Source organism: Apis mellifera, linkage group LG1 (genome assembly GCF_003254395.2).
Source record: "Apis mellifera strain DH4 linkage group LG1, Amel_HAv3.1, whole genome shotgun sequence".
NCBI lineage: Eukaryota > Metazoa > Arthropoda > Insecta > Hymenoptera > Apidae > Apis > Apis mellifera.
In genome coordinates this window covers 24,541,361-24,567,807 of record NC_037638.1, presented here as the reverse complement: position 1 = coordinate 24,567,807, position 26,447 = coordinate 24,541,361, and the positions used below count along the sequence as shown (strand labels likewise).

The 26,447-nt window shown below is 34.8% G+C and overlaps 2 protein-coding genes, 1 long non-coding RNA gene and 1 other non-coding gene across 11 annotated transcripts; 2 read left to right on the top strand and 2 right to left on the bottom strand.

Moving 5' to 3' along the window:
- The first annotated feature begins 4,926 nt into the window (after window positions 1-4,926).
- On the top strand, window positions 4,927-9,589 carry LOC102655594. Its single transcript, XR_412201.3, has 2 exons — window positions 4,927-5,161; window positions 5,391-9,589. It is a non-coding gene; the product is annotated as an uncharacterized LOC102655594 (long non-coding RNA).
- A 7,868-nt stretch (window positions 9,590-17,457) lies between these two features.
- Mir6053 (microRNA 6053) lies at window positions 17,458-17,545 on the bottom strand. The gene has a single exon (NR_127328.1). It is a non-coding gene; the product is annotated as a microRNA 6053 (primary transcript).
- Window positions 17,546-18,735: 1,190 nt separating this feature from the next.
- LOC551208 (3-hydroxyisobutyrate dehydrogenase, mitochondrial) lies at window positions 18,736-23,457 on the bottom strand. Of its 6 annotated transcripts, none has more exons than XM_006571538.3 (8): window positions 21,575-21,712; window positions 20,454-20,572; window positions 20,299-20,378; window positions 19,856-20,034; window positions 19,643-19,764; window positions 19,332-19,542; window positions 19,135-19,261; window positions 18,736-19,063 (listed from the first exon to the last, which is right to left on the bottom strand). In XM_006571538.3, the coding sequence occupies exons 2-8, from the start codon at window positions 20,491-20,493 to the stop codon at window positions 18,887-18,889; spliced, it is 936 nt and encodes a 311-aa protein (XP_006571601.1). In that variant the 5' UTR covers window positions 20,494-20,572; window positions 21,575-21,712; the 3' UTR covers window positions 18,736-18,886. The 6 variants fall into 6 exon arrangements, with proteins under 6 accessions (XP_006571601.1, XP_026296635.1, XP_006571600.1 ...); XM_026440850.1 differs by having other exon boundaries at window positions 21,584-21,711; XM_006571537.3 differs by lacking the exons at window positions 20,454-20,572; window positions 21,575-21,712 and adding an exon at window positions 23,322-23,457.
- On the top strand, window positions 21,800-25,936 carry LOC725724. 3 transcript variants are annotated; one of them, XM_001121536.5, is made up of 13 exons: window positions 21,800-21,941; window positions 22,025-22,144; window positions 22,244-22,400; window positions 22,487-22,669; window positions 22,773-22,924; window positions 23,000-23,096; window positions 23,207-23,273; window positions 23,354-23,594; window positions 23,736-23,919; window positions 24,534-24,624; window positions 24,751-24,906; window positions 25,017-25,100; window positions 25,196-25,936. In XM_001121536.5, exons 2-13 carry the CDS (start codon window positions 22,051-22,053, stop codon window positions 25,469-25,471), a joined length of 1,782 nt encoding a protein of 593 aa, XP_001121536.2. In that variant the 5' UTR covers window positions 21,800-21,941; window positions 22,025-22,050; the 3' UTR covers window positions 25,472-25,936. The 3 variants fall into 3 exon arrangements, with proteins under 3 accessions (XP_001121536.2, XP_006571598.1, XP_006571599.1); XM_006571535.3 differs by having other exon boundaries at window positions 21,826-22,144; XM_006571536.3 differs by lacking the exons at window positions 21,800-21,941; window positions 22,244-22,400.
- Window positions 25,937-26,447: the final 511 nt, after the last annotated feature.

Here is a 26,447-nt window from a genome sequence, read left to right as displayed (position 1 = left end):
TGATCCTAAAGGATTTGATGATCCTGTTAAATGTAGAACAAATAAATGAAGAATTACTATGAATAGAATTACTAATGAAATGTAAGGAGAAAAATCGATTTAAAGTAGCATTATTAATTGAAAATCCTCCTCAAATTCATAAAACGGATAATAATTAATGTCGAAAGATATTCAAACCTGGGTGGATCCTGTTTTCAGAAAAACAGGATCTTGCCAAAAGGAGCAATTCCTTTATTTTTCTTTTTTTTCGATGAAAGATTCGCGTAATCGTTTGTTGATCGAAGGAAAGTGGAAAGAAAAGCGTGGAGAGGAAAGAGAGAGGAGAAGAGCGATTATTAACCGTGATGGGGAGGGACAATAAGCCGGTATCGAGGCTCGTTTGGATAGAAACGTTTCGCGAGACAGGTCGTTCGATCGAATCGATACGAGGCGCGGTTTGTATCGGGACCTGGGATCGACACGCGTTCCAATCACCGGCGTGTGCGTTTGATAGAAATGCGTTTCGACTTGGAGACCAGATAGATCAAGAGGAATTTATTTGTAAAATAAAATATTTCTCTTGTAACTTATTTGTCGAGTATCGATAAGAGAGAGGGGGATATCGCGTTACCCTTCACTGTTCGAAATACAATGTTTGATATTTTGATATTATTCGCGATTTATCCGGGCACGATAAGCGATCTCTTCCGAGCTGTTTATAAATATTCCGTTCCCATTCTTCTATGCTCGTCACGTACTAAACTACTTTCGTATATTTTCTTTTACACGCCTCTAAATTGTATCACGATGATCCATACTTTTACATCGATATACATCGAGTTGAGAGGAGAAGAGTCAAAGAAATCGAAAACGTGATCGATGAGTCAGATTGAAAATGATAAAGAGAAGAAGAAGAAGAAGAAAAAATAGAAATGAGTAAAAAACATGATTAATAATAGAAAACCTTGACTGCGTTTCGACCAACTATTTCTTCGAGATATTGTTCAAAGGCTACTACTGTCACAAGTACAAAGTTCGTTCTGGCAATAAATCGTGAAAAAACCTTGAGAATTCTTCGAATCCTTCGATCACCGTCCCGTTTAATCCCGAATGATCGATTCGATGATCGATAAATTGAAAATACGCAGCTGAAATGATATCGCTCGTCTCAAAAGACGGATTGTGTCCAGCCTAAAGCGAAGATATATCTGCGTCGGCACTTGCGCTAGAGGTGTGCAATGCGATTCTATAAATCACGTGTCGTGCTATCGCGTTTTGTAAACAGTTTGTAATCAGGAGAAGCTCTTGTTAACACGCGAAACGTAATTCTATCGTGGGCAGATAGTAACGTGCATAATTACAAAAAAGAGGCTGTATTTTATAATTAAGAAAAGGATATAATTTGATAACAGAAGAAGGAAGTAATTTCCGATTGAACGAATCCCTCGATCCTTCATCTTCGATCTTTTTTTTAAATTTCTCGAAATAAAACTTTTCTTTGTTTGATAAAGTGATATTCATGGTACGCTCATCACTCTGTCATTCTCGATGCGGCAGCAAAATTGAAATTGAGATATAAAAGTCATTTTTTGTTATTTTTCACTTTTTTTGTCGGAAAGAAAAGTGAAATATCACGGTCGATGACAAATTGGCCGTGGGTAGCAGCTATTCCCGATAAATTTTACTTAATCAGATATGCATCGCGTGGAGAACCGCGCGGTATAAGAATGCACGGAGAGTTCAAGTGTATCTGTGACACAACGCTACGAATGACTCGAGAGCCGATTACTCATTGCTGTAGAACGTGTGAATAAATTATATTCAATATCGCGTATATGAATCATGCGCAGCCCGCTCGGTTCACCGATACCCTTCGAGAACCTTGATTTTTTTTTTTCTAATCAAATTACGATTCATTCATCCGGCCCTCGATGTTAAGGTAAACTCGCTATTTACACGCTCGGTTTCCGTTCCATTCCATTTTGCCACGGATTGCCGATTTGAGTTCCGTTTCCCGCTTTGCGAGAAATATCGATAACGAAATAAATCGATCGAGCAACCGATTAAAACGTAGAAAAACGATGCAACTTAAAATTCTAAACTCTCAACCTGATTTAATTGAAACATAATAATATGAGTTTAAAGAAAAGAAAAACTTTTTAATCTTCTACTTCTATCGAGAGAGAGATTTCAAACGATTCGAAGCGAAATTTGAAAAAAAGAAAAGAAAAACTTTTTACTCTTCTACTTCTATCGAGAGAGAGATTTCAAACGATTCAAAACGAAATTTGAAAAAAAGAAAAGAAAAACTTTTTAATCTTCTACTTCTATCGAGAGAGATTCGAAGCGAAATTTGAAAAAAAGGAAAGATTAACGAAAGAAAAGAAAAACTTTTTAATCTTCTGCTTCTATCGAAAGAGATTTCAAACTTGAAAAAAAGAAAAGATTAACAAAAGAAAAGAAAAACTTTTTAATCTTCTACTTCTATCGAGAGTATTTCAAACGATTTCAAACGATTCAAAGTGAAATTTGAAAAAAAGAAAAGAAAAACTTTTTACTCTTCTACTTCTATCGAGAGAGAGATTTCAAACGGTTCGAAGCGAAATTTGAAAAAATTAGAAAAGATATATTATCCAAGAATTTAAAAGAAAAAATTCGACGATAAAACGAACGGGAAAATGTCATTGGAAGATGATTATACGTAAAAAAAACAAAATTCCTGGGAATAGAGAAAAAGCAAGGCACCAAATAGCTGGATGTACACCGTTCGATCAGTTAAATGTCACGGGTGTTGCAACCACGTGTCAGAGTTGCATCCCGAGGAATGGCAACGGAATGGCAATTTCATATGCAGATAGGGACGGCGTAGCGCGATCGTCGAAGAGGACAGGAAATATCCTAGCCACTGACGGCGCGCCAATGTAGAACGCGAGAGGCTGGCCGCGACAAAAGGCCAGGTACGAGAACACCTATTATTCGTGCATGGCACAACGGCGTGTTACGTAACGTTGGTTGGCTGGCTGGCACAATTACCAGCAGGGTAGACAACGTTATAGGTGCCTTACATGGAAAACGGTCCTCGTGACACAAATCTCGATTGCGCGCGCGTCACGCACCTTTTCGCACCTCTGCGTATCTTTGGAGGCGCCACTTTGGAAACGATCGAAAGAGTTGTTCTCGATTTATCTACAATTAATATCTACAATTACAGTTCAGAATGAACGTGTGTTTGGAACGTCGAGTAGGATGAAATTGATGAAAAGAAAGGTAAATAAAGATTTATAGAAGGAGATCCTTCTATAAATTTGTGCAAGAATTTTAGAATTATATAAATCGATAAAATTGAGGAGATGTGTATAAAGAATAATAATAGGAGACGCAAAGAAGCACAAGGTCTCCTCCGTTTTCCAATGACGTCTAACAGGAGAAATTTTCCGAGACTAATCTTATTGGATTCCATGGGCAGGAATCGCGAGAATGGCTTCGGAAGTAGTTGGCTGCTCCTGGCGCGGAGAACGAAACCTTACTTCGACCGCATTACTCGAATTCCAACGAAGGCCGAAACGAGATTCCCGCTTTTTCTCTTCGGCTTGTCCTCTCTCGTAAAGATATCGACGAGCGTGCCACGGATTGAAACGTCTCACGACTCGTCCAGAGCCTCGATCGATCGAGAGGAATTCGATGGAACACTGTACTTTTCTTCTCAGAAATTAGATTCGATAGGAAAATCGATATTCAGAGATCTGTCGGATTGATGGTTTTGTTTTTAAATAATCCTTTAGGAAATGCAACGTGGAAAACGTAGAAGATGAGCATTTGAAAGGAGTTAATTGACGAAGAGAGAAAAATGTTGCGTATGCAACACGACACTAGGAAGTAGTTAACGTGACCAGGGAGATGTTGATTAGTATAGTTAAGACGATACACATTTTTCAAGACGGAGGAAATTCTTGTGAAATTATAAGAAATAAGTGGAACATTTTTTTTAATCTACGAAAATAATCCTAAGAAAATTCTTCTTCTTAATTTTCTATGGAATTGTAATAATTGTAAAAAACGAACGAATTTAGAGATAAATATTTTCTATAAAAATTGTTCTCTTTCCACAAAATAAAGTTTCCATTTCATTCGCTCGCTTCTCTATCGTTACAATTCGAAAGAATATTCATCATAAGCGATAATAAATAAAAATGAAACGAAATATTCGTTCCTAATCCGAAAGGAAACTCAAAGATATTTGAAAATGTTAATCAGACGGCGTAAAAACGATTGAAAAATATATCGTTTCTTTGCATAATTCTCAAGGCGCGTGCGTAACGCGTGAAGAAAATTCGACGCATGCGCGACACAGGGTTGTAAAATTACACACGGGTTAAGATAGGTACGGTGAGGTTCGGAGATGCATTGTGGGACAAGGTCGGTTCACCGTGGCTATGCAGTCGGGTCACGCTACGCTGACCACCCCTTTTACTGCTAGCTGTTAAATTACTTGGAGTCGAGACCACGCGAATTAACGACGCTTCCGCCCGTTTTCCTTCGTCGATATTTTCTCACGCGAATATCTCGAAAGTTTCCGCTTTAGTTAGTCCTTTATTCCTAGAACTAGAAAGTAGTACGGAATAAACTTTTGAAACGTTATAAACAAAATTTCTCTTAATTAATCCGTTTAACAATCTCTTCGAAATGTAGAATCGAAATCTTAATTAGAGTTTAAATTATGTCTCGTTATAAATAGAAAACTGCAACGATAATACGTGATATTACGAGGCAGGGGATTAAAATCGTTTGTAAAAACTTGGAGATAAGAAGTTGAAGAAACTGTTTCCTGTTGAACGTGGAAAAAAGAACTAAAGCCTTGAAATATTTCTACGTTTCAGACACGATAATTTTTTTATCTCGATGATATCAAAAAATAATACAGATTTCTTATCGCATTCTTATTTTATACAACTGATAACGCGTCGAGAGAGTAATATATTCGCGAATCCGAGCTGAACGTTTGAAATTGGAAAATGAAACGTGTAAAAAAAATTTAAAATCGACAATTTAAATTCTACTTGCAGTGCTACAACTATGCGAATAATTTGTACATTTTAAAAACAATTTTAACAAAAAACGGATAAATAATGTAACGGTTCAGACGGACATACGAGCATAATTTACGGGCATAAATATATCACACGTATGTATAAACCTGGTATAAACGACAATAGTTTTACGCTTCTCGGGTTTCCGCCTTCTTCTTCGGTTCATATTTTGTTCCTAGCTCCCGGTTACTCGTTTTACGTCACATTTCTCTCTCTCTCTTTCTCTCTGACAAACTAAAAAATTACGTTTGTCAAAGCGGACGAAAGAAATAATTAATCTCGAGTCTGAAAAATTCGAATCTCGTGGACGATATAAAATTTTAGGATTTTCGTCGTTTGGAATAATCAGTTGGGAATCGGAGAAACCGGAGAACTCTATACACTGAATGATCGGCAATTAGAGAAAGGACCGGGGAGAGTGCAAAGTTGGTTGGTCTGAGGTGAACCGCAGAGCCCGCGACTTCTCTAAATAAAGGAGAATAAAGAGGCGAGAGGGAAGTGAGTCACTCGTGGTGTACCGATGACGATGAGGATGACATCATTTCTCTGGGACGAGTTTCAAATTCGGCGAATACGCGGAGGGGAGGGCGAATCGCGAGGAAGGAAGGAGCCGGAAGGAAGCGAATTTCCACTACGAAGAACCATCTCGCTCTCGATCTAACCACGAAGAAAAGGCGGTTCTTGGAATGGAAAATGGAAAATTCTACTCGTATTAGATATTAAAAGAAAGAAAAAATGAAAAATAAATGGAAGGAAGGAAATGAGATTGCATCGGAATCATATACGCATCGCTTTTCTGCCAAGGTTTAGCTTAACCTTTTAAAAATTCGCATGGCGGTGATTCGAGCGAAACAACAATTTCCAGAAGAATATATACATCCCAAAGGTATTAATTATAATCTGAATTTGCAATTTGCTTTCATCCCCGGGAAACCTCGTTTTCATACGATTTCCGCACGCGTCCCTATCGAGCAATCGCACCATCAACGATCGGCCGCTGAAACGTTTAATTAAAGCGGCGAGGAATCGCGCAACGAGCGAGTTATAATAACTTTTAGCGTGGGTATATATATATATATCGCGCGCTATCAATTAACCAGTGATAACGAAGGGCGGAAGGAATAAAGAAGAACGAGAAGGGGAAGAGCGATCGGTAAAATGAATTGCTGGAGGGGCGAGGGGAGGGGGGAACGGAACACGTCGGTGGAACAACAAAAGCGGGAACACGTGTTACCTTTTGCCGGGGGAGTATTTAATTCTGAGCGCGTCGCTCGACGACAGAATCCGGAACAAGTGTTGGCGCGCGCATATTTATATAACCGGCGATCACATCCAGCCGAGGGAACCGTTTAATTCAAATTGTTTTCGCGCGGTCTGGCCACTGTGGGAAACATCTGGCTGGCAGGAAATCGGCTCGTTTCGATCAAACTTTCGTGCTGGATATATGGATATTTTTTTACATCGACCAAATAATTCGCACATAGAAAGTTAAACGCTCGAGTCAAAAACCGATCGATGAAATACGAAAAATCTATAAGATAGAAAAAGATTCGTAATTCGTAATTAAATTATATATACATATAAGTTGTGAAGATTTATTTCTAGAGAATTTTCAAAATTGGAAAAAAAGGAAAAGAAACGTTCTGTTGTCCGTCGATCTAAAGGAGGTCAGTCGTCCTGCCAGACGATGCAAGTACGTTGCTCCGATGCTCATATATACGGGCTCATAAAAATTAAATGAACGCGGTGGACAGACGCGAGAAAGGGGGAAGATAAAGAGCAAGGGAAATGAAGGCGGGGGGTGGGCGGGGAAGTACGGGGGGGATACCAGACGAATGAATGAATCTCACGACTCACACGTGTTCTGCTTTGCTTATTCAGTCCATCGTCTGATTCGACACGCATTGGCCGACACACATGCACCGTGTCGCATTCCTGCTCGCGAGAGGAGCGCGATGCTGTCTCGTGAACCCCGCTCGATATCCCCGCGGTTATTACATCGCTTTTGTCGCCGCTTTCGTTCGCATGAACGAAACACGGACGAAAACGCACGCGATACGCGAATTAACACGGGGAGAGGTTCCGAAAATAGAAACGATGTAACAAGTACGATTTTATAGCAGTTGACGAGGAAGGATGAGGAAAATTGGCGGATGGAAGCAGATATATGCGCGAATACTTCGTATAAAAGGCGCAACTGTGCTTTCCTCCTCTTCGAGGGAATCGAGAAGAGAGTCACGTGGCAACGTGACCGTGAAACATTGTGTACACGTATACGTATATTTGGAGCATGCAAAAGTATCGAAGTTATCCGCCACGAGTTTCTCTCCAAGCTTTACGATTTATTATTAAAAATCAACGAGATAGAAAGAGACTAGATAAGGGGGAAGAATTCGTTTCGATTAAGAAATGCCACATATGTTGCACTCGAATTCCCTCGGGTTGTTACTTCCTCGTGGCAACAAAACGGATCCCGTATTCGAGGAAATTGCATGCCGTTACGCGGCGAATAACGCGGTTGAAAAGACGCAAAACAGCGGAGAAACGCAGATTCGAAAGAACGCTCCGAAGGATTTCGTCATCGCAGATGCTCACTCGGAATACTCCGCGAGTCACCGCTCGGACAAGTTTACGGTAAAGCGGCGCATACCGATCGCCCGATTTGCCCGATAAATCGACCGTTCTCGAATTAAGTCGTCGAGAGAGGATGCTTCCTTATATGGATCGGATATTTCTTTCGATTTGAAAAATATTCCATAATCTATTAACGATTGATAGTCGGTTAATCTAATCGCGCACGTGCGATAAAACATTATTAACACGAAATTAAAATGAAAACTTCCAAATTTTAGTTTTATTTTTAAAAAGATAACGAAACTTAATTTAAATAATAATATAAAAATTTTATTCGTAATTTTAACGAACGATATTTCTTGAACGGAAGCTTCGAATTGTTCGATTCACAATTAGCTCCAAAGTACGCATCTGTTGTCGCAAAAATAATATATATTTTTTTCGCCGAGAACAATATGCAAATTAGTTTATTTGCGTCTGTGAGTAAGCAGTTAGCTCTTTATGGGATAATTTATCGCCTGTTCCTGAATCGAATTAAATTATTTCGTCGAACGAAAAATAAGATTTAGTTTGGATATACGAAGAAGGTGTGGAGAAGCGATCACGAAAAAGCGTTACGTCTTGCACACTCTCTCCTCGGCCTTCCCCTGAAACGTGTAGCAGCACGTTTCAATTGATCTACGTCGGCGACGCGAAATTGAACGAGACTCGAAATCAATTTCGATGCGTCAACCGACGAGAATTATTTATATATCGATTGTTATATCGATACATTTGTCGTTTGAAATTCGTTTGAATCGCTCAAAAATAGATTCGAAAGGACATATCGCGCATTAATTAAATTATGATGATAATTATTATATATAAAAAAGACTCGTGCAATTATTTGCAATTGCAAAACGACCAAATTGATAACTACATTCCCCGAGTAAGTACGTACGTTATGTACGTATCGCGATAAGATGACTCGTTAATCGGTAAATAAAATAAAATCGTATTGTGCTTATTAATATTCCGTTCAACGATATCTCGTGTTATCAAACCGTATTACCTTCCACGCTATTTTCACTTTAATCACGCGTGCGTACCTCGTGTTAGCGACACGATACGAAGATCTTGCGTTATCGTGATCGTATGAAAATAAAACAGACAAGGAAGAAAAGAACAAACGTATCCGCGAATGTCAAACAATTTTCTATTATCCATTCTTCCAACGACATATCGTTATATATATTTCAATATACTTGCTTCACTTTCGAATTTCACCTCGAATCGACGTCACTTCTTCAAATCAAATTTCATAACAATTCTCGTTTCCCAAATTTCAAAATCGAGTCGAACAAGCGTTGGACAAGCGTTCGATTCTTATCACCCAGCCGGAGGAGAACGGAGCACGAGGGGGAAGAGGAGAGAGGAAGGGGACAGAGATCGGAGGGTAGCCCGGTTCGGCGATACACTTTCGGATCCTTTCACTCGGATTTTTATTAGGAACTGCGAGCGTTAGCCGAGCCGTAATGGCGGCGTTGGACGCGGCGGCGGCGGCAAGGACGCGGCCGGCTGAAAGGAGCGACGATAAAAGGAGGATCCGTTCGAAAGGCACGAAGGCAGGTTATCCCGGGCGCAGGACCGCTCGCTTTCGCCGCGTTTAAAACGGCCGTTCCCTGGCGAATCTGCCAGCCAATCAAAACTCGCCTCTAAACAACGCGTCTCACGTTTTCATTGTTTGCTGCACATCGGTGAAGATGTTTGCGGCTGATCCATCGCTTAAAAGTGAATTGCGTTTTGATATCGCGAGTCGTAATTAATATCGTTGAAGAAAATTTGATAAACTGGATTAATTTAATATATATATATTTTTTTTAAGTTGAAACTGGAGATCGTGAATCAAATCAATTTAGATTTAGGTTTGGATCCAGTATTCAAAATACGAGTAAAGATTCGAGTAAAAATATACAGTTTTATTTTTCTTTTGATTAATTTCCTTGATGAATTCGTTATATCGCCTCGATATCAGAAAAAATATACACGCGAAGAAGTATATAATTGCAATAAATAATAAGAACTGCGATAAGAACTTTATTAATATAATATCGAATTATATAAATAGGATTATTGTGCGAAGAGTTGATTAATAGAATTGTAGGAAAGTTTTTTTTTACTTTTTTTAATTTTAATCCAATTCTAATTCTATAATATTCGATATCTAAAGAGAGTTTCGGGATTAATTAGATAAGGGAGATCGAATAAACAAGTCGTTAATCTAATTTACAAAGTGTAGGAGATCACAGTGTCAAGAGATAAAAAGATTCTACTCACGCCTCGCAGTATGGCTGTTTATTGAAACCCTTGTACGTCCGCATGTTCAGGATCATGCCGCAACCCTGACACTTGAAGCACTGTTTGTGCCATATCTGGAACAATCACATTTTGAAATTATATCATTTTTTTTTTTTACAAATATATATATATATATATATATATATATATATATATATATATATTATCGAAACGATTCTTGCAAGAAAAAAGATTTTCGTGCATTTTTGTCGAAACGTTCGTCTCGTTTGCGTATTTCACCCACGCCCAGGAAAGAAACATTAAATCGCGATTTCCCCGGGAAACAAAAGGCCTTTAATCGTGGCGATGCCTTTGTTTCATTGTTACTCATCGGTAGCATCTAAGGATAGCGTGTATACGCAGCCTCCCAACATTGTCTTTCGGACGTGAAGATTTATCACGTGCCGACAACACAACCGTGCACTCTGACCCAACTATTCATTTTCTAATAGGTAGACAAAAGCGTGAAATGTACGATCCTTTGACGCGATTCGATAAGATCGTCGAATGGAAAAAGACGTAAAATAATTATTCCTTCTCTCTCTCTCGAGGATTCGAAGAGAAAAAAAAAGAAGAAGAAAAAAGAAATCGAAAAGATTCATTCTCGTGACACGAATCGAATTAGAATTTTGCAGAGATATCGATCGATCGAACGTTGCTCGCAGCTGACCCACAGATAACCGAAGGCCGTGATAGTTGTTGGTCGATAATTGGCAAGGCTACTTGGTGATGTCAGATGTCGAATAAGGTCGTGGATCTCGGTGTAGAACGGCCATCGAGGGAAGGCCTACACCCGGAAAGAGAGAAATGACTCACGAGCATGTGAGTCAACTTTGATCGCGGTCAACAAAGGGTTATAATTATTCCTCGACGAACCTCGCCTTGTCTCTCGCGGAACGCTCTTTCTTCTACTCGCGTATCGTTGCCCGACACACGATCGACTCTTCGACTTGAAACTTTCTCGGATTAAGTAAACAAGTAATTGAAATAAGCCTTAACAACACCGTCATTTCATACGATCCGTTTATTTTGGAATAAGATAAGATTGATCATGATTAATAATAGAATCGCAGGAGGTGAAATTTTTTTTTATAATTGATTTGGATTCGTTACGTTTGAGAGAAAGGAGAGAGAGGGGGGGGGGGGAAATTAAAAGTAAACAATACGTATCTAAAACGTATCTAAATTGATACGATCAAAATGAAATCTTTCAAAGGAAATTTTTATCCTTTATTAGCTATTTTGTAATCACCGTAAAAAAAGAGTAATTCCCATCTATTTCTTTTACGAGCCAGTTTCACCCAACACTTGTGCAATTATTTGCAAAACGTCGTAAAATGGCGAGGCAAAATTGATGAACCTTTCGAAAATAATCATTACGGTAATTAACGCGTAAAACGATCTTTCCTGGTTTCTAATCAAGTAGCGTCGATCGGATTTATTTGCAGACGTAAAAAAAAATACACGATTATTATTCATCCATAATAACGAGAAGTATTTGCAAAAAAAAGGAAAAAAGAAAGAAGAGGAGAGCGATGTAATCTCGTCACGTTTCAATTTCTAGACGATGCAGGTCGTCAGTAGTGTCGATCCGTGAGACGACGGTGGAATGCATCGTCGCAACGGTACCTTATTTGTATCGTGCGGCAAATGTTAATCCGCGCCACGAAACAAACGCTTGAGCCCCCGCGCCGCTCTCAATCGTGCCGCAACACGTCCAACTTTATGGGGGCACGTGACGCGCACCGTGTGTCTCGTACGTTCAATTTAGTTGCAATTAGTTAGTCGCGATTAGCGGTAATTGGCCGTGGTCCCGCTTTCGAATCGAAACCTGTGAACAGTTAGTTTGTCCAGGAAAAATCTTTTCCTTCACGATCGCCCCTTTCCTACGATTTGTCAGATATTGATGACTTTTCGATCGTCTTAACGTTCGAAGTTTTGAATTACGAGTTTTTATTTATTAATAATTAATTATTGTACTTTTATATTCTATAAATCGAAATTTCTCGATAGATTTTTTTTTGTTAAGCTTGAATGAAAAATGAATGAATAAGCGAGTTGATGAAAAAGAAATAGATGAACCAAGGCGATAATCTAATTGCATTTCGAACGGGTAAATATTTGGTTGAAACGATAGAAACAACGATATCGATGTTGATTGAAAACCCTGTCAAAACACGGCTCCATTTTGTTCCCGTGGCGGATAACGAAAAATTTCCCGACGACTCGTGATTGCGCGGACGAATCTCACGAGGCAGCCGAGATTCAACTCGATTACGATGTTTGCATCCGGATTAATGCAGCCGATATTCGCAAACGATAAAATCCGACAAGAACGTTGCACTTTCACTCGTTTTTGGAATGTTTTTCGCTCGTGCAACACCCGTCCCCTTGTTTCGCAAGATATTTTATACCCGCGACTGCCGTAAACCTTGCCCAAGATCAAATATGGTCATGGAGCTCTAGAACGTTTCGCATTGAATTTGATCGCGTTGATCAATCTGTACGATATTTACCATTTCAAATTTTTCAATTTAATTAAATCGTTCGGAAGCAAAGGATGGACGCCATTTTTTTTTTTTAGGATTTTTTAACGCTACGACTTGCATCCAGTCCCAAAAGACTTATCAACTTATATATCACAAATTTTACCGAAACTTATTTTTGCGAAAACGATATAAAACTTTTGCTAGTTTTACTAATATTCCAAGATTTCCTATCTTACGTTTATCTATCTTCTATCAAAATCGATATCACGGATCGATAAATCGAACGGCATACTCGCAATTCCAAGAATTTCCCTTTCGTACAATCGACAATGCTACCCGTTACACAATTACAAGGAACAAAGAAACGGAGGATGGTAAGAATCGTGTAATCGCGCGCGTTGAATAACCTGGCATGGTTATTCCCGTATAAGGGAGCAACGTTTTTTGCTCGGTTGGTAAGAAAGCGCGCCGTGCGAAATTAGATCGGCCGGATAGAAATCATAGGAATCGTATCGGCCGGCCGAATCGAGTCGCTTCGTCGTCGAAAGTGAAAGCGCGCGCGGGGACAATGACAGCCAAATGATCCTGGCTAACCTTTGCACGACCCTTTGTTAAATATCAAACGTTTCACGTATTCGACGATAGCGTTATCTCGATGCTCGGCGATGCCAAATGGAGGAGAAATTGTACGCTATTGCCGGTGAAATTCATCGTGGGATGAGTTTGTGGGGACGAAGGTGAGTTTTGAGGTAGAGAGATGGATAGAGATTTGTTTGGTGAATGGTCGATTGTTCGGTTTCGTCGTGAATGGGAAAGGACAGGCAGGTCGTGGCTGTTTTCCGGGTGTGTGAGGTCCGCTCTTCTCCAACGTGTACCACGATGGCCAGTGTGGAATGCTCGTATCGAGAAAAATAACATGTTGCAACAATGGCGGTTTGAAAAAATTTTGTCGAATATTTGTCAACGAAAAATAAATATCGAGGCAGTTTGAATAGCAATTTTCACGCTTGATTCGTCTCGTTTTAACGCGGTAAGAATATTGGAAATTTTATTATGGACACTTTTTTTCCCTTCCTTTCTAAACGTAAAGGAAATCATTGGTGATTTCATACGAACGTCCAGAAAGATGTAAGTAGGTTTGTGGTGTGTTAAATTGGTACGTTGCAAACTCGTCGCGAATTGAAATGCAACGAAGAGAGAATTTTTTTTTTTTTTTTCCTGGTAAAAGGTGTCTAGTAGATGTTACTCGCGCTCATAGAATAATTATTCGTGTTTTCGCAACAGGCAGTGGGAAACAACCGGATGCCGTGTCGCATCGCTGGCATAACAGAAATTTCTAACGGCTGGAACCCGGGATGCAGGAAAGTAAAAGGCTTATTCTTCTAAAATTCGCATAGTGACTCTCATGACGTTGCTTCAGATCGTTTTACCATCTCGTCCAACACTCAATTATTGAATAGAAATAAATTCTTCTAAAATTTGACTGAACAAAGTTTAATCCTTAATGATATTTTCTAATATTAATTATATTATTGCGAAGTTATTTTTCATAAGTTTCATATAAGAGGTGCAAAAGAAATTCTTCATTCTGACGATATAAAAATTATTCGCGTATTCAATTTTTGATTGGAGCGCAAATGTTCTCTCTGTACGGTTCAACGTATTTTTGAAACAGTGTAGGCGCAACAGGTTGGGAATGACTCCCACCTGTTGCAATCGTGTGCCAGGCCCACGCAACTGAGTAGCCTCAGCTTGGAATTCGATTACAATTTCACCGAACTACGTTATTTCTTAGGATCACGTAGCACGTTAATGCAAACAATGGATCGATATTTTTGATTTTTTGTATATCTGATCGTTCGATACTCGAATCATCTTTCTAAAAAAAATTTGAAAAATTTAATACTCTTACTTAAATTAAAAAGATTAAAATCAAGATCGATATCTTTTCACGATCACGATTTTTCTGCCTGTTTAAAAAAAGAAAAAGGGGGAAAGAGATAAAGAAAACGGAGCAGGCTCGACAATGGAGAGTGTTGGAAAAAGCAATTCCTCTCCGGTTAATGGGACGTGGATTAATTGCTTCTACACCAGGATGCGTACGTCTGGTCGTACGCACATGCGGGTTGTGTAAATTGAAACAAGACACTATTCGAATCCGGTGCTGCACTGTAGTGTAGCTCTACCGGTACGATCGAACGCGCAAAAATAGAACAAACACTGTGAACGCGCTTCAAGTCCAAGTGAAAGTATCTGTTCCAACGAAAAAAAAAAAAAAAAAAAGAAAAAAAAAGCATAACGTATCCACCGAATAAAGAATGATCTATCGATCTGAAAATATTCTATGTGAACATGATCGTTCGAACGCTTTGAATTTTCGATATAAAAATGCCAAATATTTATATTTCTTTCGTTTCGTATCAGATATGTTTTTGCGACGTAATATTTCTATTATACTGCGCGAATATTTAAATTACGAGTAAAAAAATGCCGAACGAAATTCAATCTTTCAACAATAAAATTGCTTTGTCATTATTTTAACGTTATACTTAAATATTTCGCTGTCGTATTACGAAAGGAAAAAAAAAAAAAAAAAGAATAAGTACCGCTTGTCTAGACAATCGCATAATTTAAAATTTCTCCGGATTAGAGGAACGCGGTACACGTTAATTGTCCTTCGTGCGCTTTAATTCGTCCCCGTCGACTGCGCAACTCGTTCTCGCTGCTCGCTTTGATCCGTGCGCGTTGTCCTCCGTACTCGAGGTTTCTTTACGGGTGGAGAACACCGGATAAAGATGAAGAAGGAGAGATGAAACAGGAGAGCGTGAGAGAACGAGAAAGGGAGATGAAAAAGAGAGAGGAAAGTGTTTCTATACACGCCATTCACAAGAGCGAGCAGACTGCGAATAACGAGAAGGCGAGATATGTGCGCACGCGCACACGGAGAGAGGAAAAATCAGCGAGCGCGGTAACGGACTATAATCTTACAAAGAAATAATTATTCGCGGGTAGATCCAATTCTAGTAGTTTGCCTTCGTTCGTTCAGATTTGAACGAGATTGTTCTTACCGCTGCTCTTATTCTACAGATTGAAGGTTAAGGTGGTATGTCTTCTGCGATTTCGACGATTTTTGACGTGTAAAAAAAAAAAAAAAACACTTTTGTGGAACTCTTCGTCAAAATGATCGTCGTTAAATAATAAAAACGCACAAGAAGAAAAATATTGTAGAATTTATATTGTTTCTTGTATATGTACAGTTTATCAGAATCAATATTAAACATTTTGACATTTTTGATATTTTGTATTCTTTTATATTCTTAAAAATGATTAAATATTGATAAATAAAATTAACGGTAATTCCTATATTTTCAACACTCCAAATAATTTTTAATTAACTTTGATGAAATTAAAGAGCGACAAGCTTATTTAAATTTATATTCATCGTTTAGAAAAGTTAATGGATGAAGATTTAACCGTGACCCACAGAAAGTGCTAAAAATATATGAACTTAGAGGAGAGAAGGATGTGAAAAGAAAATTTAGAAAACCAACGTGGAGAGATCGCGCATCTCATGCGTCCAAATTTAGAAGGTCGAGCCTTTTCTGCCGGCCTATGGTTCGTTTTCCGGTGCTAAATGCTGCCCACGCAATTTAAGGCTCGTTAACACGGACTCGCGTTTGTTAAATAAATCATAACTGCTACGTATTTCTACGTCTATAATCTTATTGGATATGATTAAACGGCGGGAAGTCGTGATATTTTCAATTATTTTACAAATTCAATTTATAAATAAATAAAATGCCAATGTAATAAACACATATTACAAAATTAAATATATTTATCGATCTTTCACACAAGATTAATATCGATAAGAGTGAACACGGCACGTGTAATTTTCTAAAGCATATCGCATGCATTATCCTGAATATCTTCATTGAAATAATTTTAACGATATTACTTTGTTACGAATAATTTTGGTTATATATATAACATATATAACATATCTTATTTTTATATATATACGAAAATGAATTATTCGCTAAGAATTAACTTTATACAAGTTTTTATATTTTTTAGAAAACAATTACACTTATCTAGATTAATTATTAATTCGAATAAGAAAATCTAAGTTAAGAATGAATTCGATGAAAATGTACTACGTATGAAACATAAATGTATTATGAAGAAATGCGGCGTCTTCGATGGAAAAATGTTGGCCGAATCGAGCAGAGAACAGAGAATATGTTGTATGCTAGCGTGGATGGACGGAACGACACAGACAATTATGCCGAATGGAAGAGCACGCCTCACTAAGCGGAACTAAACGAGAACGGTACATCTTACGATCTGTTGCAAAAAATTCCGAACCGTTTCACGCTACTCGTTTACAGAGATCATTCTTGTAGGATATGAATAAAATAAGAGCAGAAAATTTTCAAGATGCAAAGGAAAAACTTTTAAGAGCAATAATCTACAATCTAAATATTAGATAAAACGTTATCTATACAGAAATCTTATCTTGCTTTGAAGAGCGTGATTATTGTTATCCAAAGAAAAATAATTATACCGCGCAAAAATCATAAAACTGTCCGAGAAATAAGTGCGATACGAAGTGAATTCATTTGCATCGTTAACACAATATTTCATAATTTGTTTTGAGATTTATTCTACTAAATTAAATAAATACGAATTTTATCCCATTCAAATTTTATGACAGATTACATACGATTGAAACAATTGTTACGAGATATAATGAAATAATTGATATGTAAATACGAGAAAACGTAGAAAAACTTTCCAAAATTCCGTAACAAATGCAAAAAGAAACGTAATATACCTTGTCGAGGCACTTGAGCTCCTCGATCGGGTAGACCGTTTTCTCGCAGCGGGCGCACGTCTTGCTCATCTTCTACTTCTTCCTTTTCTTCTTCGTTGTGTTTCTTCTCTTTTCCTCCCTTTCAGCTGCAGTTCCGCGTACGTATGTATCTTGGCCTCTTCTCTTTACGAAACACTGCGCGAGCGTAAAGAACACGTGCACACTAACGACACATCCGCGCGGTCTTTCGTATTGAGACGATTACAAGAAATTAATAACAAAGCACGTTTTCGACAACAAACGTTACGATAAAGAATAATACACGCCAGCGGAAAACTTTGAAGTTGAAACTGCAAGGGTGCCACAGAGCCGCACCAAACTGCACTGCCCTCTCGTCCTCATCTAGCTACAAAAACTCCTTGAGTGACAGTAATGGTGGTATACTACGCTAGTCAAAGAAATGATAAAATATTTATATTTGCCATATTTTTCATTATATTCACCTTACTTTCTTCAAGAAATTACCTATTAATTATAAATAAATAATATAATAATTTTTTTTTGCTCGAATAAATTGAGTAAAAATATTGTTTTGAACATAGTTGTTTTTTGTGTAATGCGTCGGTAATACAGAACAAGTAAAAGTTACCTAGATAATTTAGAATCATTCTTTGATGATACATTTTTTTTTTTTAAAGTATTTTTCGTATATTGAAACATATATAATATGTAACGTTCAATTACATGATAACGTTGCAATTGATATATTTATATATGGAAAATTGTATATATGAAAAATTTTTAAATCAGTAAAAGATTCAATATACTGCGCTAATCAATATAATTACGCATTCTATTTATATGTATCAATAATTTAATTTTCGTATATAAAATTTAATATAAGGATTTAAATTAATACGTAAATTAATTTTGATTAATAAATGATTATTTGTAAATGATTATTTGTATTTGTATAATAAATATAAATAATTTTATAAAACAACATAAATAAATATCAGTAAGATAAAGTCGATATAGTAGAAAACTAAAGTGTGCAATGAAAACTACGTTAATTAAAAATAATTTATTATTACTTTATTTTATATATTATATATTTATATATATTCTTTATGTATTTTAAGAATATATAATAAAAGTTTAATTTATTTCTCGATTACTTACCGACATTTTATGATTGTTCTGTTCTGTAGCGCACTCTATCAAATTATCATATTTAAAAATTAAAAACTTTAAGGTTAAGGAAAAATATTTAATAATTTTAATCATATATATTTACGTTAAATTTCAATAAAAATAAAAAATTGTTTTGACTATAAATTTAATAAAAATATTCAAATAGTAAAAATATCGTATTTTAAGCAATAAAAAAATATATATATAAATATTTACATAAAAAATACAATTATAGAAATTCTAAATTAAATAATCAATATGTATAAAAAATTCGTTTATTAAAATATTTAATAGCAAATCGTATATTAATAGTAATAATAATAATAAAATCGTTATATTATTAACTTTTACTTTAAAATTATTATTTATAATATATGATAAGAATTTACTGATAAATTTTAAAATTATTTTCAACCTTTAAAAAATTGATAAACGTAACTAAAGTCTTTATTTGCAAATCCTTGAACGATAATTGCCCTATAAATTTGATGCGCTAAAGAACCTAAGGGAATAGTTGCTTCTACTTTAGTCGCAACAGACTGTGCTAGTCCTAAATCTTTGGCCATTAAAGTGACTCCAAAACCACCCTACAATTAAATCCATCAATTAAATGAATATTGTATATTAAAAAAAAAAAGAAAAAAAAAAATTTAAATACCTCATAGTTTTTAGAACTAGGTGCGTTTTTAAGAATACCTGGAACAGGATTGTACAGCTCGGAAGACCAGCATTTCCCGCTACTCGAATTGATAATATCAGTTAAAATTTTGGAATCTAAACCTAATCTGAAAATTAAGAAATCATTTGCATTTATAACATATCGTACGTGCCTTACTTTTGCCTTTAATTTCTTACTTTTGCCCAAGATTGAAAGCTTCAGCAGTACCAATCATGCTAATACCTAAAAGCATATTATTACACAATTTCGCTGCTTGCCCCATCCCCACATCTCCACAGTGTATTATCCTGGATCCCATACAATTGAGAAGAGTCTTGGCAAGTTCAAAATTTTCTTTGGAACCTCCAACCATGAACGTTAACGTACCATCTTTGGCTGCGTTTATACCTTTAAAAAAGAAATTAATTAATTTTTAAGAAGATTGACATGGAGAATCGTATATTTTAAATATGATAAATAATTTGCAATATATGTATTACATCATTACCTCCGGATACTGGACTATCTAAAAAATTAAGGCCCAATTTTTTAGCCTCTTTGGCCAACGTTTGAGACACAAACGGATCTATTGTACTACTATCGATCAGAAGACTGTTCCTTTTTGCTGAACTGAAAGAGAAGAGAAGAGAGGCTTGAGCATTTTCTATTAGATAATGCGGTTGATAAAGACGGAGGATGCTTAAGGCAACTGCTTATTTACCTCAATAGACCATTTTTAAGGTTGTAAACGTCCAGAACATGTTGGTTAGATGGCAACATTGAAACAATCACTTCAACATCTTTTGCCATCTCAGCAGGACTAGAAGCTCTGTCAGCGCCTATATCTGTCAAATTGGACATCGCTGATTCGTTAACATCGAAGACAATTAATTTGTATCCCTATATAAAAATTAATATAAGTATTAATATTAATATTAAGTATTAAATTAAATTAATAATAGTAACATAAAAATTAATATATACATAATGTTCACATTTTTTTAAATTTTAAATTAGATTTTATCATTATATTTTTTGCTTTTGTTACGATAAAAAAAAAGTCTCAATGATTAATGATTTTTTTTTATATAATGACTTTAAAGATTTTTTTATGTAAATGACTCTTCACAATTATTATAATATTATTATAATATAATAATTTACCTTCTTTAAAATGTTTCTTGCCATGTGACTACCCATATTACCCAAACCGATGAAACCAATTCGTGAAAAACATCTTTTTCCTGTCCATCATTCGTGCAATAAATTATAATAAATCAAACATGGTTTTTTAATAAGCAAATGTAGTAAAAAATTACCTGCAACGTTACAAATAACGGGCAAATTGAAAATATTCATTACAAAGAATTACTTGTTACACTTGTACAGTTTTCCTTTCTCCTTTCTTTTCTTTACTTTCTCTTCTTTCAATACCGTTCTAATACCATTTAATCGTGCGTAATCATTATTCGAAGCGATGATTGTCAGAAAAATTTCGTATACATATATTCATGAAAAGGATAGTACGTTTAATGGTAAACAGAGTATAATGCTTTCTAAAAGTTTGACTCGGTATAAAATTTAAAAAAACATTAATCTACTTTGTTATGTAAATGATCATGAGTAATATGAGTTGATTAAGTTGGTATGTTTTATCAAACCAAATAAATTTATATATATATATATATATATATATATATATATATATATATATATAATTTCTTTAATTTATTAATATATCAACGTAATAAGTAACATATAATAAAAATGTAATAACAATATGTAATTAATTATATAATACGTAATAATATATTATAATATAATTACAATTTTACATAACATTTTTAATTTATTAAAATTTTCATTTCACGAAGAATAGAATAGCTTGTGAAGTAAAGAGAGATAATATCGTGTACAAAGTATCTATTCCCGACAAAACTCATTTTTTTTTTTTTTTTCTTTTATCATTATGAAGCAAATAAGAAGAAAAAAAAGAGGAAAAAGTCTTGAATAATGATAATTCCGATAATACGTTTCTTCTAAAATTAAAATTCGATATCAATTAAATTAATTTAAAAAATATACGCATAATTATACGTATAATTAATAACAATCTATATTTAATGTTTAATTCCTAAAATATAAATATTGCTGTTTCTTCTTTGAATATTTAATCGGCAAATATTGAATGAAAAATATATTTATATATATATACGTAAAAAGAACGATAATGAAAAAGAAGTTTCGTCGAAACGATAAGAAACGAACGTTTCTCATGACAAGTATATAATGTCATTTCGTTAGATTATCCTTTCGTATACGAGACGATATCGATTAATATTTCAGACATAGTCGATTAAACATCAACGAAACCATAAAAGAGAAGCCTTGAAACTCGGTCATAATGTGTGTGGGTTTTAATTCTGTTTACACGATATACCTTTCGTACATTTATCTCTCATCAAACTGCACCTTGAATGATATTTCTATTTGTATATTTCCACTATATACACACACACACTTTCGAATACTTAAATTGAACGTGTATCATTCCATTCTATCAATCTACAAACGTTACGTATATATATTTACGTCGTCGTTCCCCTCGTGTCAAATTATAGATCTAACATCTCGAAGAGCGACATTGGTAATCAAGTTGGTTACACTGGCTTCATGTCCGCTGCTCTACTTGTCGCAAGTGAACATGGCGAATTAAGAGAAAATGGAAAATGGACGTGAACTCATCGTGAACTCAAGTATTTGTGCGTGAGAGATTTGAATCGAATAAAATAAATATAAAGAAAAAAGTATATCCAAATTACGAACGATCAAAAATTTATTATGAGGATTTATAATATATTTATTCATAGCCTCGTTTCGTCGGTGATAGGTTTCAGTGAAGATTTATTATTAGCAATGAATGTCAAGTCATGGATCACGGATCACAATTTTACAGAGATCATCAACTTGTCGTTTTCCATTTCTAAATGTTGCAACGTTCTTTTAAGCGGTTAGTCAATTCGAAAACTTTTTTTTTCTTCTTCGGGCAGTTCTTTTTTCTTTTTTCTTTTTCTATCGGAAATTGACCTTGACAGAAATTTTTATTCAGATTCAACGGAAGATTCGGAGATATTTTTCGATCGATTCAGAACCATCTATCCGTACGATTATTTTTTGAAACGGAACACGAACGAGTACGAGGAAGAATGCGACGGTTATCTTTTGCTAGGATCGCGCGACCACGAAATAATGGAGTTTATCAGAAAGTGAAATAAAAAAATGTGTTTTCGTGGATATAGAATTTGTTTTTCATTTTTTCTTAACAAAGATACTTACTACTGCTTTGTCACAGGATACCGTCTTTATTGTGGAAAACAGAAATTCTAATCATTGTGGATAATGATATTTCTATCGACTCCAACATTCTTGATAATTCCATTTATGGAATCGCAAGTGTAAATATTGTTTCTACGTCCGGTATATGGAAATTATCCGACAATTACTTGAGTCCGCGAGTATTTTATAAGCTTGATAGGTAGTATCAATTATGATATTGGCATAAGAATAAATAATAATTAAGAAACGTGATAATTTAATATTCATTCATTGATTTTTTTTTGTCCGCTTAATTGAAAAAGATACGAGGAAATAAAGATCGACGAGAATATTAATTTTCGCGGACAAGAATTACAAGTTTGCAGTATTTATAATCCACCTATGGCTTACATGAACCACACGATTCGGAAAACGATCAATGGTTTCGAAGCCGAAGTGTACGCGATGGATAACGGTGAATAAATGGTCGAGCGATACGATCCTATTTTTTTCATGACGGTGATAAAGATATTTTTTTTTAAAAAAACAGATTTGGACTGGGACGGTATCGAGATGAGATTGTTCTTAATAATGGCGGAAAAATTAAATTTCACGTGGACCATAAGGAAACCAGAGGGGAATTACACGTAAATATAAACGCTTAATTTTATCAATCTTATTCTTAATTCTTAATTTTCCATTTGTTCTTGGAGAATAAAATCGTTATTGTAAAAATAACTGTTCCTATTGATTTTAGATACGGGAAACGATTCAACGAGACGTATTGGATTGGCGGTATCATACAAATGTTAGTCGATCAAAAGGTATAATTTTTTTCACCAAGAATAATAAATTAAACAGAGATTATATACCTTTTTTCGTCATCCCCGTTTTCATATCCAAGGTGGATATCGCGTTTGCTAGCATTTGGATGACACTGGATCAGAATAAATTCGTTACATTGTCGATGCCTTGGTACGACGTGTATCTCCACTTCTTGGTGCCCCGTCCACACCGAACCACAAGTTTCTGGGCGTTGAAGAAACCGTTCTCCAAGAAAATTTGGTGCCTGCTTCTGTCCGCGTTGCTGCTGCACAGCCTTTACACTTACGTTCGTTCGTGGATCGACTCTAAATTTCCAAAACGTAAAGGAAAAAGTTTTGAGAAAAAAATTCTGTTCGACAAAAATTCGACGAAAAAAGAAAAGAAAAGAAAAAGAAAAAGAAAAAGAAAAAGAAAAGACAACAGACACGCAACCTGAGTTTCTAACTGATGATACTTTCCAGGATATCGAAATTTTCTAATTACTTTCATCGATTTAATTGGATATTTGTTAAGCAGCTCGGTGCCAAAGACCGCTGTACCGAACAGGGTACAAATACTTCTCTGGCAGACCGTTGGCTGGTTAATAATAGCTGCATATTGCAGTAGTCTCGCTGCTAGACTTGCAACTTGGGAATATGAGAGCAGGTATGGGATCGAAGCGAAAATAAAAAAAAAATCATTACACATGCGTATAGAATATATTAGAATATATTAAATAACAGTGTATGGTGAGTATAAACTGCTTTAAACGATGAAAATTTATTAAACAGATTAAATTGTAAACAGACTCGATTGAAAAAAGATAATATATATATATATTTCTTCTCCTACTTTTAATGATGATAAAGCAAATGTTAGAAAAACTACTTACATAAGTACGTAAAGAGGAATAAGAATAATCATCCTGTGTTATCCATTGTTTTTTATTTAATATCCAATATCCAGAAGATTAATAACTTTCCAATGAATTTTTTTTTTTTATTTTGATCTGCAAGTTTAAAAATATTGATGATTTAAAAAAAAAAATATTCGAAAAGAATTTATCGTCATTAGAATTTGTTATTATCATATGTATACTAATGGAACGTTCAAACATCTCTCTTCTCGTTATTTTTTTTTATACATTTTTTCTTTTTACACTCCTTGCACAATTACATCCATTCAATCGATCTTTCCCCCGAAAACTTACTCGTTTAACGATAAACAATCTTATCAAAATTCACCATTTTCACTAATACTAAGTATCAGTATATCTCCAGGATCGATACGTTCAAGCAATTCGTCGAGGCGAATTTATCATGGGGGAAATCTGGTCAACCGCCACCTTTTGACGATTATTTTGATCTTAGTGTAAGTTGCGAAATGTGAAAGTGATTCACGATGAAAAAAAAAAAGAGGAGGGAGGGGGGGAAGGAAGAGAGAGAGAGAGTGAAAAAATAATTTAGAAGTTATAAAAAAGAAATATAATTAATTCAGGACCCACACTCGGCTCAATTGAGAAACAGATATCGTCAAATAGAAAATAATACGCAACTGGAGAAATTTATAATGGAAGGTAATTATGCGATTCTGGGCAAAATAATTGAAACCTGTTTCGTCCCAACAGATTATATAACGACCGAAAGTCTTAAGGTAATCGCAAAAAAAAAAAAAAAAAGAATTAAAAAAGAATCGTGTTGAGATATACATGCTGTACTTCGACTGATTATAAAAAATAAATAATTGTGAATTAATGATTGCAGAATTATAGATTGATGAGAGAATCGTTGGGACACTTTTACGCCTCTTTCGCGATTCAACCACGGCTATTAAAGCCTATAAATAAAGTAAATAATTTTTTTTTATTGCAATGTTTCGTATATAATTTCGTTGTTTGTTTAAATAATATAATGTAAAAATATAAATATTTTGATACTCGTAGATGATTCTATGGTTGAAGGAAAGCGGTATCGTCATTTGGCATTTACGAGATGTTATACGAAGACGAGGTAATTATAATTTTCGTGAAGTTTTCATTGAACGTGACAGATACGATGGGAGCGTACAAGTTCTCGGATTGACGCCGCTTGGCGCCGGATTTTCACTTTTACTCGTCGGATTTTTTATAGCTACGCTGGTATTTTGTTTAGAGTTGAAACACTTTGTTGGGAAAATGTGCGACCTTCGCATTCTTATAAATAGAAAACATGATTCATAGACGAGAAAAATATATTAAATAACCTATAAATATATTAATTTCCTTAAAACTGATTTCAAGATTACTTCACTTCGATCGGAATTTAATTAAGAAAAATTGTTTCTAGATTATTGTTTGCACATACTATAACACATGTTTTGATGCTTTATTTTTTCCAATAATCATTTATGTATTTTTTCAATTGTCGTTGATTCTATTATCGAAATTGAAAATTGAAAACATAACATATATTACGTATAAATATGAGATAAAGATATTATGTATCGTTGAAGTATAAATTATATCTTCTATAAAAAAATCTTTGTAAAAGTCATAACGTGATCTTTATGATAAGTCTACGTGATAAATATGAGATAAATCTATATATTTAAAGATTGATAAATATTGATTGATTATAATCGAGTACTTTTTTTATTTTCGAAAAGTTTTTTTCTTTTTCGAATTACATTAAATCATCTTGTAAAACTGCAATTCATTATTTCTTCTTTTCAATTAAAATTGATTGTATAATATGTATATTCGTAAATACACAATTTTGCGATAGTTTGATGATCAATTTTATACATGAATAATATAAAGATTTATATTATTGTATTGTTTATAATGAATTATATATAATTATAAATAATTAATTTATTGCGTTTATAAATAATTAATTAAATTGCATATTAGTATAAATATATATATATATATAATACTTATAATGTCTATAATACCGGTTGCAATTTTTGTTTATCTCTTGTAATAAATTTTAAAATAAAATTTTAAATTCAAATTCTTGTAAATTTTGTAAATCTTGAGAAACAACTTTTTCAAAGTGTTGAATTTTTTTTTTGAAATCGCAATTCGATTTAGAAGAAAAAAGAAATATTTCTTCTTCTCTCTGTTCCATATTCATCGTTACAAGATATAATGAATAACATTAATTATTCTAATAATGATATTTGAATATATTAATTATGAATTTAAGGAATAA